Here is a 16324-nt window from a genome sequence, read left to right as displayed (position 1 = left end):
AACAAAAAAAAAAAAAAAAACACCAAAAAAAACACACCCACACACCCCCCCCCCCCCCCAAAAAAAAAAAAAAAAAAAAAAAAATAAAATAAAAATAAAAATAAAAAATGAAAGAAAGAAAGAAAATGGACACACAAGTTTGGCCATTTTTTTCGATAACCCCTGACTTAAAAATGTTACAAAGCCCCCTTTAAGTTTGGCCTGTTTTGGTATAGCCCCCCTAAACTTTTAAAAATCCGTAAACTTCAAATTGTCATCTAACCCCTAAAGTTTTCTTTTCCAGCAAACCAAGTACACCCTAAAAACTGGTACCCGATACCCCTCGTCTTTTGCCGTCCATGGGGAAAGCTACCAGAAAATGTCCCCTGCCATCCAAAGCTTGCTGACTTTGCGAATTGCATGAAGAAGAAAGGCCGTGGTATGTCAATATTCGCCTCAATAATTGACGGAGACTACCACGTACTTGCCGAGGATGCCAAGATCGCCTGCCGGCAGCTTGACACTTATATAGACTACAAAAGGTGCGAAGGTGTGGCCGAGATCATCGTAGCCCCAAATATGTCCGAGGGATTCCGTGGCATTGTGCAAACTATGGGCCTTGGCAACCTCAAGCCCAATATTGTTGTCATGAGGTATCCAGAGATTTGGCGCAGAGAAAATCTCTCTCAGATTCCATCAACTTTCGTTAGTATAATTAACGACTGCATTATTGCCAACAAGGCGGTTGTAATTGTTAAAGGTCTGGATGAATGGCCTGGTGAGTATCAGAGACAGTATGGAACTATCGACCTATATTGGATAGTACGAGATGGGGGTCTGATGCTCCTCTTATCTCAGCTTCTTCTCACAAAAGCAAGCTTTGAGAGTTGCAAGATACAGGTATTCTGCATTGCTGAAGAGGATACAGAAGCTGAGGAGTTGAAGGCGGATGTGAAGAAATTCCTTTATGATCTCAGAATGCAAGCTGAGGTGATTGTTGTGACAATTAAATCATGGGAGGCCCATGTCGAAGAGGGTCATCAGCAGGAAGAATCAATGGCGGCATTCACAAATGCGCAAAGAGAATTTTCGTATCTTGCAGAGATGAAGGAGACTGCTAGTTAGAGAAGGGAAGCCATTTTAAATGGCTGATGGCATAAGCAAGTTGGTATTGAATGAACAACAAGTGATAATTTTCTTTATACAACCCTGGAAGTTATTCTACGATACTTAGGATACTCGAGAATGCGCTGCTGTCGTTTTCGTGAGTTCTTCCTCCCTCCGCCATTTGAATCAACACCGCTACTTCTATATGGAGTATATGGATCTTTTGGTGCTTATAGTTAGGGGGTATAGAAGAGATGTGGTTACCCTTTTTACTTGAACTTGATTTCTTTTACAATTATCATACTTCATTGTTCTACAATTGTTGTAACAATTTTTGATTGTTTTTCTTATTAACTTGTTGCCCTTTTTCTTAGATTGCTAAGATGGTTTTACGTATTGAATTCATTCTTTCTTGTGCCTTGAGCTGAGAGTGATGTAGTACTTTTCCCACGATTTTTCATGATGATAGATCATTTGCAGCAAATGCAGCTTTGTGTACACGTTGAAATTTACGACTTGTTAATATTTATGTTGCTCATGGACTAAGCTTGTTAATGTTGGAAATATCGATATATGTTTTGTTTCTGATTTAACTTATAGCTGAGAACTCTGATTTTGCTTGTACTCGTATTGCCGCCCACTGTTTTCTCTTCTATTATGTAGTTCTCCTTCAAATTTGTACTATATTTCTTACCAATTAGTTGGTTGCAGTCCTCTTTTGTAAGCAAACTCGTCAGGAGAATTACACAAGGAGACTTTTTCTTTCAAAAACTTTGACCAACTTGGAATTTCTAAACAATTTTTAATGATTTCATGGATTTTGCCAGATTTTTCAAAGCGCAGCCGCTTTGAAAAAGCTTGGAAAATTACCGAGTTTAAAAGGAAATGTCAAAGATTTGTTTGACAAGTATTTCCGTCTTCAATGGTTTCGAGATGAATCATAGAAAGCCCTATGAACTTTTGGTGTGTTGCAGTTAATTTCTATCATCTTTTTTTATTAGACTAAACCCTCCTTAAACTATATGAGTTAGTGAACATTACATCGTTTATTTTGCTTAATCTTATATGCAAATTTATCTTTTAATCTTCATATTAGCATCCTTAACTCTAACGTATCACTGATATGCAAAATGCCAAAAAAAAAAGAATTTTTTTCTTGGTCCCCAAAAAAATCTTAATTGAAAAAGGAAAAAGAGGTCCGAGTTACTGTAAGTTCTTAAAAGCTCATGGTGGTTTTTGTAATTAGCCCTTTACTTTTGCCTTCATATAAAATTGAGCACATAGTATTGAAAGCATTGTACATCAAGATGAGGTCCGAGTTACTTCTCAAACACAAAATAGCCATCCGTGACAACATTCCAGAAGGTTCTTCCTCTCCCCTCTTATTGGTCCGTTATCAACCCACTAATTTTGCCCGTTTGTTCTTTGGCCCATAATTAAATTATGGATTTTTTTTTTTTGGCGTCAGCTGTACGCGGAGTCCAAAAAGCGGTTATCAGAAGGGCATTTTTGCAATTCAGAAACAAGTAAAAGTGTTCCCATTCTTGCGGGCCAATACTCTCGCTACAAAAACCACTGCAATTTCTCTCTCCTCAGCTAACAAAAACAAGTATATACAGAAAAAAGGGTAAACAAAAAAAATAAAAAAATCCGTAGTCAAAATAAAAACAGCAGCGGAGACTCGCCAAAGAGCCCTTCCAAACTCGACTCCTCGAGCTCCTCCGATTCCTTGCTCGCGATCGAAGCTCACCTCATCGGTACGTCTTCTCTCTTTGATTCCTTCCTTCATGGCGAAATTAGGGCTAGGGTTAGGGTTTCTCGCACTGTTCTCCCCAATACTTATAGCAGCGATCGCATCGGATCGAATTCCGCTGTCGTGTCCCTTGGTTTTCTCGATTCTGATCGTTTCCATGGGGTGTTGGGGGACTTGGAGCAGTGGCCTGCTCTATATGCTGCATCGAAAGCGAGGTGAAAGAGAAGACGTCGAGATCGAGGAAGGGGACAGCGGATCTGTGAACAACAAGAAGCAAAGGGTCGATTCAGAGGCTTCGTCGTCGTCGAGAGCGATGGATTCTAATGGCGCGAACGGGAACGAGAAGACGGCGGCCATGGGGAATGAGATCGATGAGGATCTGCACAGTCGACAGCTGGCGGTTTACGGGAGGGAGACTATGAGGAGGCTCTTCGGTTCGAATGTTCTTGTTTCGGGTCTCAATGGCCTCGGTGCTGAGATCGGTGAGATCTTGATCATTTTCATCTAACTTTTTGCTTTTTCTGTTGATGTATGATCTCCTTAGTGACATATGTTTTGTTTCTTGTTACTGGAATTAGGATGAACATGAAATTACTATTGTGAGGTGTTAAACTCTTAAGGATCTGGAACTTGAATTGCTATTTCTAGTATTTTTCTTAGCTGTAGTCATTCATTCCTTTTAGAATCATCGGATGTTATTTGGAGAGGGCACTGAGATCCAAGTCCTTTGTTTCTAATTGTTTCTTTGTTTGTAGCTCAGGGTTTGGTACTTGCGAACGCAGTTTAGAGCAAACGGTGAATTCTTGTATTGTGAAATTACTCTCTCGAGGGGCACGGACTCTTTGCATCTTTGTAATCTTGTAGTGCATGTAGATGAAAACTAAAGTTATCGTCATGGCTTGTTTTGTTGGCCACTTGACTGATTTGATTTGTTTGTATAATGGATAACTAGAGTTCTGGTGCGCTTGATTATGAGCAAAATAATTCCTGGGGGGTGCTAGTCAAGTAGAACTCAAAATTAGAACTTAGATAATTTGTGGGACAATATTTTATAGTATTTTAGTCCATTAGAACTAGAACTAGGATAAAATTATACAGTGTTAGTCAACAAGAACTGGATAAAAGGTATAACTGAGATAATTGTAAAAATTTATCCCACTTTTGTCAAATTTATATAGAAAAGATAGAGTTCTAGTCTCTCAAATTACCCCAGGTTTTAAGCGAGAACTACATGCTAAAAAACTAGAACTTTATTATTTACTTTTTTATTTTTCATATTTCATTTCTCTATCATCTTCAAACCACACCATAAAATTTGATCACATCTCTTCTTATCCTTCCCTTCTATTTAATGTCATTTTTTACTTTTTATTAAATATTTGAATTGTATAATTAATTTAAATTTAAAATTTTCAAAATTCATATTTTATTAAAAATTAATTAAAATTGAGAGATGATGGAATGATGTCTGGTAGATCAAAAAAGAAAGAGGAAAAAAGGAAAAACTATTTTTTAAATTTATATTACAATAATAATTCGAAAAAAATCAAAAAGTTAATCTTATAGTCTATCTAATAGTTATTCAAGATTAATTAACACTAAAATAATAATAATAGTAATAATTTTTACAATGTATAAATAGTAGAATGGTCGTCAAAATACATGACTTATATGCTTATTGATTTCTGAAAATTATCCTTAATTATACTTACAATTGTCCCATTAAAATATCATGTTTTAAAATATCATTCCCAATTATCTCATTAAAATATCCCACAGTAAAAAATTATCCCATAATAAAAATTGTTCCACTTCTATCAATAATGTTCTAGCTGACTAACACCTTCTATCAATAATGTTCTAGCTGACTAACACCCCCTAATTTCCAAGAACTCTTGGGGACTCCTTTCTACCTTATGTTTTTCTGTGGGCAAAGGTGAAATCTTGCATCTTTTCTTCTGCTTCTCTCCTTGTTTTCTCATCATTTGATTTTGTGACTTTTGGAATTAGAATGGAATGCTTACTATAAAATTTGGCGAATAGATGAAGTTTCTATGCCTTCTTTGCATACCATCTTCTGCCCTTAACTTTGTATATAAATTTCTTGTTTATGGACTAAAAACTCTGCTTTTTTGCATGTGTTTTTGTCTTGTTATTTGGAATAAGAGCCCTTAGCTAAATAATAAATAAAATTTGAAAAAGAAGGATTCTTATAAATTTGGCTTGCAGCCATCGTTAGACCCTATGTTACCTAGGTACTTTTGACACATACCCATACCGAATCTATACCCAAACTCTTTGGACACTACTTACATATATGTATACATTTATTCGGGCATCTACTCAATTATGCAATACATATTTTAATTTAAATTACTTGTCATACATTTTTCAAACATATGTTGTAACACCCCACACTTTAGTCCCACATGTACTAGTGAGAAGAAATGTTAGTGGCTTAAATAGATAAAAGCCCAAGGTTTAAAAACAATTAGTGCTAGCATTTTGACGGTGGATTTTAGCCAATATCGAGTTGCTCTCGGTGGGTTCTACGGCTTGCACGGGCCCGAGGCGTGACAAATGGTATCAGAACAGTTACTAGTCGGAATGTGAAGCTAAGTGCTATATGGGGCTAAGTGCTATACCGCGTGAATGCGGTGAGAGCCACCTCTAGAGTCTGTAGGAGCCCACCTCTAGAGTTCATATCGTCGACACTGGGATGTGCTAATTGTCATGTCATGATGGTGTGAACATTTCTTTGTAAGGTGGGGTGATTGTGACACCCCACACTTTAATCTCACATGGACTAGTGTGAAAAAATGTTAGTGGCTTAAATAGAAAAAAACTTAAGGCCCAAAAACAACTAGTGCTAACATTTTAACGGTGAATTTTAACCAACATCGAGTTGTTCTTGGTGGGTCACACGGCTTGCACGCCCCAACAGGCCCCAGGCCCGGGGCGTGACATATATGTACACTTCAAATTCACTTGAAACTCGTCGGACATAGGTCAAGTTCCTAACTATGATTTTAAAGGGTCGTTAGGATGTGTTGTTCAAAAACTAGTGATTTTACAATTTATAATCCACATAATAAAAAAAACATAGAAATGTTATGGGTGTTTTACTTCTCATAAGACGTGAGTAAAAACCACATTGATCTAATGTAAATTATTAATTTCAATAAATAATATGTATATGTGTATGAATATTTATATACCAGTGTCCCGTAACCTACCTTTTACAAATATTTTGTGTCATGTACCTGTATCCATGCAACATGGGTTAAACCTATTATTTTATGTGTCTAGGTATTCCTTGCACCCCCTTGTTTCTGTTTCTTCCTTCTGTTCTAACTGAAAGAAAAGTCTTCAAGTACAGATTATTCTGTGTATGGATTCTAATAAAGAAAGAAATGGCTGCTAATTGAAGATAAACGAAATAATCTTCCGCCCGGGTCTTGAGATCCAGCATGTATTATTTGATTTTTAGAAAGCAAATCTTTTTTTAATAGTTTTTATTAGTTGATATGTAGAAAAGCATGGGAGAATGGAGATAATTGCAAAATTCTTCATATGCAAAATTCAACCCTCTGCAGCTTGTAGGTATCTGTTTATGAGCAAAATTCTTCATATACATGTTAATTTTTCTTCAGTTTGAAGCATCACAGAGACTCAGATTCACATAGCTTTGGATCTTTCTTATTACTGCAGTACAGTCAATTTTTTTCCTGGGCTACTGCAATTGTAGGTAATTGAAAATTGTTATTGGTACTGTTACCTTACCTTGGTTCTCTGTTTATTATCTGTGACTTGTTTTTTTTTTTTTTTTTTTTTTTTTTTTTTTTTTTTTTGCATAATGGAAGTAGTCCTTGTTTTCATTATGAGCTTTTTCCTCGTCTCCAATGTTTCCTCTTTTCTTGCCACTTCTTCTATGATCTACTTCTGTCTTGGGAGTTTATTAAATTAAGGTACAATTGTATTATATGCTATGTTTACTGCAAGTTTCATCTGTGATTGGAATATGCCTATGTTTCTTCGCTAACTTTGTTTGCGATCTGCTACTGTTTTCTTTCCTTTTTTGTTTATTTTCTGGTTGGTCTGTCTATTTGTGTCTCCTCTGCTGGTATGCTTGCATATGCTTAATTAGTACTCTGACCACCCTAAAGTTAAAAAAAAGGATGGGGAAAACCTGTTGAGCTGGAAATATGCTGACTGATGCATGTTTTTAGAAACATGCTGACATATGTTTCATTGAGAGTCGCTCTTAGTAAGATTGTTCTTTACTTTGTGTCTGTGTCATTAATAATTTCTATTTCTTGCAGCAAAGAACCTTGCTCTTGCTGGAGTAAAATCTGTTGCCCTTCATGATGAAGAATCTGTAGGATATTGGGACTTGTCCAGTAACTTCTTTTTCTCTGAGGATGATCTTGGTAAGAATCGTGCTCAAGCCTGTGTCCAGAAGCTGCAAGAGCTCAACAACGCTGTCTTGATATCTGCTCTCACTGAAAAATTGTCAACGAAATTACTTTCTAATTTCCAGGTATGTTCCCTGCAAACATCTTGGTTCATTTGTCGATATATATATAATGTAATATAAAAGGTGATGGCTCATTTAAGACAATGAGCTACCAAGAGATAAGAGGTGAGATCCACACCTTTTGATGTGACAAGTAGGGTGGGTTGCACCATGTGAATATCTCTTGGTAGCTCATTTAGAAAAATGAGCCGCCATCTCATATCCATTTTCCCTATGTGGTAAACGATCGAATCAAAGCGAATACTACGGTGTTCGTATTTGTATTTGTTTAAAATTATCGAATTTGAATGTGGACTCTAATATTCATATATAGAGTTTTTTGAATTCGAACTCAAATACTTGGTATTTGATAAATATTCATGAATATGCATGAATACTTATCAAATATCAAAGTATATTTATTCTGCTAAAGAATTTAATTGTCAAATAGTATTAAAATTTATAAATAAAATTTATTCCTTTAATATATATGATGTATATATATTTAAATCAAAGTTTTCATTAGAAAACAGATTTAAGATTATTTAAGTCTTAAAATTAGTACATAAAACTTAAGTAGAAATGATAAGTGGGTTAAAAATATGACATCATATATGCAATAATACCAATAACAAGTGATCAAAATTTAAACGAATATTTGATAGACAAACGAATCGAATATACATCTGGTTAAATTCTATTCGTTAGTAAACTCGAACTGAAAAATATTTCTTTAATGGTAAATGAACTACCGAATCGAATATGACCGAATAGTTACTCGAACAATTATTGAACTATTTGTTAATTGTTTGGTTCATTCCACCCCTACCTATGTGTGTGTGGACACACCACACACACACTTACAATACACATAGGGTGTAACTAAACGCATGTGAAAATACATGTTTGATCCACACCGTTCATTATGATCTATGCATTCAAAACTTCATAGAGATAAAAATGTCTCATAGATTAGATATTTCTAGTTTATACATTTTATGACATAGAAATGAATGGTCCAAAATGTTATTTATTTTGAGTTGCTTGATTTATAGGATAGAAAATTCCATGCCACATGATTTTTGATCAACATACATTTGATGACATGTAGATTATAATGAACGATTTGAATTTACAAAATAGATAGGCAAAGATATATTTTTACAGGGGTGTGTAACAAACTTAGTTACGCCCTAGAGGGGTGTGTGTGTATGTGTATATATATATGAGAATATTGGATATAAGGTGGCGGCTCACTTCGCTAAATGAGCTATCAAGAGATAGAGTGATGAGGTCCATAGTTTTGATGTGACTAGTAAGGTGGGCATCACCACATGACTATCTCTTAGTAGTTCATTTAACACAATAAGCCGTTGCCTCATACCCATTATTTCAATTGATTCAATCTAAATCTAAGAAAGCACCTCTTGATCCATAGATCTATTCCAATTGATGATCCACTCCATTCATCATGATCTAGATGCCTCAAAACATCTATAAAATAAAAATCATGATGATTAAATACTTCTATCACATATTTTTCATTGTCTCAGTTATATTGTCATAAAACTATTAATTTTATAATTACTTGATGTATGTGTAATCATGATCTAATATCCTTACTTTTTTATTTATATACAATTCAAAACATATAAATCAAAATGAATGAAGTGGATTGGGCTAAGTTGCATGGAAACGGGTAGGGGTATTGGTACGGGTGCGGGTACGTGACTGTAAAATTTCCGATCATATTTTTTAAGTTTCTTTTATCATATTACTTATCATAAATTGGAAACTACTCATTTTTTTTTGCTAGACATCCAAACGATGCTTCAACTATATAGTTTTAAACTTGGGCTTGGACTGAAACAAATTCGACCCATATCTAACTAGTTTTTAGAAACAGATGTGAATGTGAAGTGTAAGCTATACGTCCAAGAAGTGTGTGACAGGTGTTTTAAATTAACACATAATCGTATAATTGAGTACATGTTGTAATAAATGCATGCATATATTCGAGAAGCGTCCATGAAGTTTGGGTATGGGAAAGTATCGGGTACGTGTCCGGTGCGTGTACGGCTTCATTGTAGAAGTACCCGGGTAACATAGGGATCGGGTAAATTGATTGCATATAATATAGTTTGGGAGGGGCTTAGATTGAATCTAAGGTGTCACCTTAGGGACACTTTTCCGTACATACATACATATATATACAATCCGAGTGGAACCTTTTTCTTTATGGCTTTTGAATTGCATTTTCTTTTTTTGCTTCCAGTCGAATTGTAGGTTTTATTGTGCCAAATAACTTACATGTAACTGACATAGAATAAACTTACAAGTACAAAAGGTTGGTTTACCTCAAATGCTATTTGATAAATATTTGTTTGCCCTTAACATCATAATTTTGGTGAGGGAAATTTTTTGGAATACTTTATAGTCTACATTGATTTGATTGTAGGCAGACCTGATTGCTTTACTAAGCTTATGAACTTTCTTTTTCAGGAAGATAATGCTTAGCAATGATTGTTGTTGGTTGGAGTTTATACTTAGCTATGTTGCATGGGTACGGGTTTGGGTACGGGACATGACAAATTTATGAAAGGTAGGGTAAGGGGAAACTACATATTATTTATTGGAATTAATAATTTACGTTAGATGAATATATTTTTTATCCACGTGTTATGAGAAGTAAAATCCCCATAACATTATCATGTTTGTTCTATTATATGGATTATAAACTGGAAAATCACTAGTTTATAAACTAGACTTTCAATTGACCCTCTATCATAGCTTAGAACCTCACCTATGTCCAATGAGTTTCAAGAAGTGTATGTGAAGTGTAGAATATATGTTTGAATAATGTATGACGAGTTTTTTAAATTAAAGCATGTATTATATAATTAAGTAGATGCCCGATAAATGTATTCATATATGCAAGGAGTGTCAATGGAGTTTAGGTACTGGTACGGGTACGTGTCGGATACGGGTACGACATTCAGATAGAAGTACCTAGGTAACGTAGATACTTTGACATTTTCCAATGAGTATAGATTAGTGGTCATTATTGATGAAAAGACTGATTGTTGAGTTGCTAATTGCCATGTAGTTTTTTCTAACGCTACAACAAACAACTGTCACCTTAACAATTTAATTTACTATGTATCAAATAACAAATTACTGCACTATCTACAAAAGGATATTGTAGTTGTAGTTTCCTAACATGCTATTTGTGCTGAAACTACTGAGCATTCTCTTATTTCTGTTGCAGTTAAAGTAGGATTGTTTTGAATCTGTTGCCTTTTACTTGGGCGCAAAGAACCTTGCCTTTACCGTTGACTGTTGCCAACTTGCCATCAATATGCCTCTTCTTTTCCTTGATTGCTTCTTCTCGATAAGTCTTTGTGGCTATTTATCCACATATTCATCCATTTCTTCCAGGCCTTAATGTGTCCCTTTGTATGAGCATATCTATGCAGCATACCTCTATGGCTAGGTGCAAAGTTCCTGGCAAGCTAACAGTGAACAGAAAAATAGGGAATTGCAATAGCACCTTGAATTATTTGTCTTGATAGTTGGTAAATATGTTTGGAAGGTCTTTCCTTACTCTGTGAATGTTGCATGCAATATGAACTATGGACATAATGACGGTCGATAGTTGGCACTCGTCACTGACGAACGTCAACCCCCGATCTCTGTTGAAGATTTTTTTTCAAATAGGCTTTTGGTGTACTCTCTCTCTCTCTCTCTCTCTCTCTCAACCAATAACAGTCAGACATCTGAATTGGCTTCATCATGTTCTTCAATTTGCAAAAAACTACAGCATAATGTAATCTGGCTTAATCATGTGGTCATTGTTATATTTCTAAATGGTACCCGTGCAGTGCATTGGACCTTAGTATTATAATGCTGTTGCACTCGTAACCGCAACTGTAAATTGATCATTAATGTTAAGAAATTTGGAAGCCTTCAAGTAACTTTAATATGTTAAAAACATAGAGAAGAGAGAAGAAGTATGGGAAAAAAGAATAGAATAAGTAATGCTATTGAAGACGAAAGGTTGCATGTCTACTTAAGTGCCTAAATGTTGCATTCTGCAATTAGAGCTGCAGTTACTTTTTCAGTTTAGTGTAGATACATGATGTTGATTTTTCTGTAATTCTGACCCTCTTTCTTTTGCATGATCAGTCTTGTTTATATTAATTCGTAATGCTGGCTTCAGTTTCCAAAGCTTTCATTTTGCGAAGCTTCTTTCTGTGCCATATGTTAGTAAACTGACACATGCAAGCTCTTCATTATGCAGGCTGTCATTTTTACCGATATAAGTTTGGAAAAAGCAATTGAATATGATGATTATTGTCACAACCACAACCCTCCAATTCCTTTTATAAAAACTGAAGTTCGAGGCCTTTTTGGCAACGTGTTTTGCGACTTTGGTCCAGAATTCACAGTTTTGGATGTTGATGGAGAGGAACCACATACAGGCATAATTGAATCTATCAGCAATGGTAGTCCTGCACTTGTAACTTGTGTTGATGATGAGCGGATTGAGTTTCAAGACGGAGATCTTGTTGTGTTTTCTGAGATTAAAGGAATGACTGAGCTAAATGATGGTAAACCAAGAAAAGTTATAAATAAAAGGCCATACTCATTTTGTATAGAGGAAGACACAACAAACTTTGGTGCATATGAAAGAGGTGGTTTAGTCACACAGGTAAAACAGCCTAAAATCCTGAAATTCAAACCTCTAAGAGAGTCCCTGGGAGATCCTGGAAATTTCATGCTGAGTGATTTTTCAAAGTTTGACCGCCCGCCTCTGTTACACCTGGCTTTTCAAGCGTTGGATAAGTTTAGGCTCGAGTTGGGGCGTTTTCCTGTTGCTGGATCTGAGGATGATGTCCAGAGGTTGATAGGCTTTGCTACTAATATCAATGAAAGTTCAAGGGATGGTAAAGTGGATGAGGTGGATGATAAACTTCTGAGGTATTTCACTAGTGGTTCAAGGGCAGTATTAAATCCTATGGCTGCAATGTTTGGCGGTATTGTTGGCCAGGAGGCTGTTAAAGCTTGCTCAGGGAAGTTCCATCCTATTTTCCAGGTGAGTGCTGCTCGGCTATAAGTTAAAAAAATTCTCTTTCTCTCTACCTCTATTGTTTAAATTCCTCATAACTAAGTTTTAATGAAAATGGCAGTTCTTTTACTTTGATTCTGTTGAGTCTCTTCCTGTTGAACCGCTGAAGCCTGAAGATTTGAAACCTTTGAACTCTCGCTATGATGCCCAAATTTCTGTTTTTGGATCCAAGCTTCAAAGGAAACTTGAACAGGCCAATGTTTTTATGGTAGGCGCCGGTGCCCTTGGTTGTGAGTTCTTGAAGAATTTTGCTCTCATGGGAGTTGGTTGCAGTCGCAAAGGGAAGTTAACCATAACAGACGATGATGTGATTGAGAAGAGTAATCTCAGTCGCCAGTTTTTGTTTCGTGATTGGAATATTGGCCAATCAAAATCTATGGTTGCTGCTACTTCTGCCAGTACAATCAACCCTGCTCTCCATGTTGAACCTCTTCAAAACCGAGCAAGCCCAGAGACTGAAGATGTATTCAATGATGCGTTTTGGGAGAGGTTGGATTGTGTTGTCAATGCTTTGGACAATGTGAATGCCAGACTGTATATGGACATGAGATGCGTCTATTTTCAGAAGCCGCTCTTGGAATCTGGAACCCTGGGTACCAAGTGTAACACCCAAATGGTTATACCTCACCTGACTGAGAATTATGGTGCTTCTCGAGATCCCCCTGAGAAGCAGGCGCCTATGTGCACAGTTCACTCTTTTCCGCACAATATTGATCACTGCCTAACATGGGCCCGTTCAGAATTTGATGGCTTACTCCAGAAAACTCCGAGTGAAGTGAATAATTTTTTATCCAACCCAAAAGAATATGCTTCTTCCATGAAAAATGCTGGTGATGCTCAGGCTAGGGACCAACTTGAACGTGTCCTCGAGTGCCTTGACAAGGAGAGATGTGAAACATTTGATGATTGTGTCACATGGGCACGGTTGAAGTAAGTGTATTTTCTTCCTTCTTCCATCTTTTGAATCTTACATGTCCTACGCCGTCCACTATGACTCTCCCATCAAGCATTTATTGACGGCTTTTCTTGAAAAATTATCGCATGCATTTGAGTTTTGGCTCCTTGCTTTCTGTTGACCTGAATAATTCCGTTGACTTGATAAACTAATTTGGAGATATCTGTGGCACTGTTGTTGTGACATAAAGAACTTAAGGATAATACTCATCTTAGTTTTGAACAAACCTTTCCTTGCTTTTACTTAGACTCCCACTTTATTAATATGGCATACAGATGTGGACTTACTCGGCTTTGTATTTCTTTGTGATGTTGTATTCCTAATGCTGATTTTTCATGCTGTCCCTTCTCAGGTTTGAAGATTACTTCTCCAACCGTGTGAAGCAGTTGATTTATACTTTTCCTGAGGACGCAACTACGAGTACAGGTGCACCATTCTGGTCTGCTCCGAAGCGGTTTCCCAACCCACTGCAGTTCTCTTCTAGCGATCCAACGCACCTTCAGTTTGTCATGGCTGCTTCTATATTGAGAGCTGAGACATTCAGGATTACTGTTCCTGACTGGGCCAAGATCCCAAATAAGCTGGCTGATGTTGTCGATAAGGTCATAGTTCCTGATTTTCAGCCCAAGAAGGATGCTAAGATTGTTACGGATGAGAAAGCAACCAGCATATCCTCTTCTTCTATTGATGATGCTGCTGTCATTGACCAACTTGTCATTCAGCTAGAAGACTGTGCAAAAAAGCTACCCCCAGGATACTTGATGAACCCAATACAATTTGAGAAGGTATGTGCTTTTATTTTATTTTATTTTCCACTTCTGTGAGGGCTTAACTTGTATGGCTACATATTATAGGGTGCATACTTGCGTACTATAGGGACATAAAGCAAACTTAAGGATAAAATTGTGTCTGCATCATATGAAATTGAGGAAATATAGCAAAAGTCACTATTTTTTCCCCACTTTTCTGAGGGTTTAGCTTCTTTTAGGTTGTCAGCCAAAGAGGAGTAATATTTTTTTAGAAGTCTAGTATCATTAGACAGTTTTGCCTAATTGCAATGTTCGGGTTTTGAAGGCTCGTCTTCTATACATCAAGTGGTTTTTGATCTAATACTGTTAAGGCCTCACATATACAGCCCTGCTTGTTTCTTCTAGAATTTGTATACCGTGACAACTTTCCCCGTTTTGATGCCCCTCTTGACTATTAAATATAGCAATTACACACATTGAACTGGCTTGTATAATTATACCCATCTCACGTCAATACTTTGTCTCAACCTTCAGTTTTATTGTTTACGTTTTGTGATTAATTTTCACATGTACAGTTCTCTTATCTTTTGGAATTTATCTCTCTTCAGATCTTTATAAATCTTATGTAATTTTTTCCATTTTGGTAAAATCATCTCGCCTATTGGTAAGTAAAGCAGATAGTAACCTTCCTTAGATCATCATCTACCCCTCTACTCAAAACTTTTCTCAACGTACATTTTTTGTATTCAGTAAATAATTTCTTTTTCCAAAGCTTCTCTTTACTACTTAGGTTATATATGTCTTAAAATTCTTAGCCTCTTGCGTCTGTGATACTTGATATAAACACCTCCCTTTACCTAAAATTTCAGGATGATGATACAAACTACCATATGGATTTCATAGCCGGGCTTGCAAACATGCGTGCAAGAAACTATAGCATTCCAGAAGTCGATAAACTCAAAGCCAAATTTATTGCTGGAAGAATTATCCCAGCCATTGCCACAACCACGGCTATGGCAACTGGCATTGTCTGCCTGGAGCTCTACAAGGTTCTTGCCACCAATCACAAAGTCGAAGACTATCGCAACACATTCGCAAACCTCGCACTCCCGATGTTTTCCATTGCTGAGCCAATGCCACCGAAGGTGATGAAACACAGGGACATGAAATGGACCGTGTGGGACAGATGGACCATCGAAGGGGACGTCACCCTGAGGGAGCTCCTTGAGTGGCTCAAGGAAAAAGGTCTCAATGCTTACAGCATTTCTTGCGGCAATTCCCTGCTTTACAACAGCATGTTCCCCAAGCACAAGGAGAGGATGGACAAGAAGGTTGTAGAACTGGCGAAGAGTGTGGCTAAGTTGGTTATACCTCCTTACAGGCGCCATGTGGATGTTGTCGTCGCTTGTGAGGATGACGAGGATAATGACATTGACATTCCACTGGTCTCCGTATACTTCAAGTAGATGACTCGAAGATTTTACTTAAGATACCGAAAAAAGTACTGAAATCAGAACTATGTAACAAATGTGATTCATTTAGAATACCAGTTCCTGTATAACGTTGAATTTTCTGGGCAAGATATGCCATTATCTTGTACATTGATCCGTTATATCCTTGTTTCCAATACCTTAATAGAGACGGCCAGATGCCTCAGTTTCATTGTTATTGCCTGAATTTTATTTTCGTATAGCAGGTGGTTAAAATGATTGGTGGTGCAGTTTTATTTCTATCATGCTTTTTTTAAAGGAAATTTGCTATCAGGTTTAGTGTTGGTGAACGGTGGTCCACTGAGTAGTCTGAGTTCCAGGATTTTGCTGCTTATAATAGCGCCTGATTTGGAATTTCTTCAGCTGACAGTATTCAGTTTGCAGCGAAAGGAATTTGACCTTCAGTTGATGCCTGTTGCAACACTTACGACGCGCTACTCTGTTGATCATTTTTATGGGATATTGCGTTACTGTCGTGCAATTTACAAAAGGAATGTTTTTATATTAAAAAATTTCCATAATTGACATAAATCCAAATTAAACTTTTTTATTCACAATGGGGGTGTCTGAGTACGTATGAAAAAATAAAATTTCAAAGGCATAAGGCAAATGGAATTTACGTATAAATCTATAAATTAAGGTTCTTT

The 16324-nt window shown here is 36.6% G+C and overlaps 2 protein-coding genes across 2 annotated transcripts in view; both read left to right on the top strand.

Annotated features, from left to right (window-relative positions):
* The window catches only part of LOC109848272 (cation-chloride cotransporter 1), a 15176-nt gene extending 14063 nt beyond the window's left edge, over window positions 1-1113 (top strand). Inside the window, exon 14 of the mRNA XM_020417698.1 lies at window positions 284-1113. Within this exon, the coding sequence (XP_020273287.1) occupies window positions 284-1104 (821 nt within the window). The 3' untranslated portion in view covers window positions 1105-1113. The remainder of the gene's footprint in view (window positions 1-283) is intronic.
* Window positions 2649-15855, top strand: LOC109850544 (ubiquitin-activating enzyme E1 2-like). The gene is made up of 7 exons (XM_020420568.1): window positions 2649-2843; window positions 3023-3321; window positions 7162-7379; window positions 11656-12450; window positions 12545-13413; window positions 13791-14223; window positions 15057-15855. Exons 2-7 carry the CDS (start codon window positions 3036-3038, stop codon window positions 15651-15653), a joined length of 3198 nt encoding a protein of 1065 aa, XP_020276157.1. The 5' UTR covers window positions 2649-2843; window positions 3023-3035; the 3' UTR covers window positions 15654-15855.

The sequence above is a fragment of the Asparagus officinalis genome, chromosome 7 (genome assembly GCF_001876935.1).
Source record: "Asparagus officinalis chromosome 7, Aspof.V1, whole genome shotgun sequence".
NCBI lineage: Eukaryota > Viridiplantae > Streptophyta > Magnoliopsida > Asparagales > Asparagaceae > Asparagus > Asparagus officinalis.
This window is presented reverse-complemented; position numbering and strand designations above follow the sequence as displayed.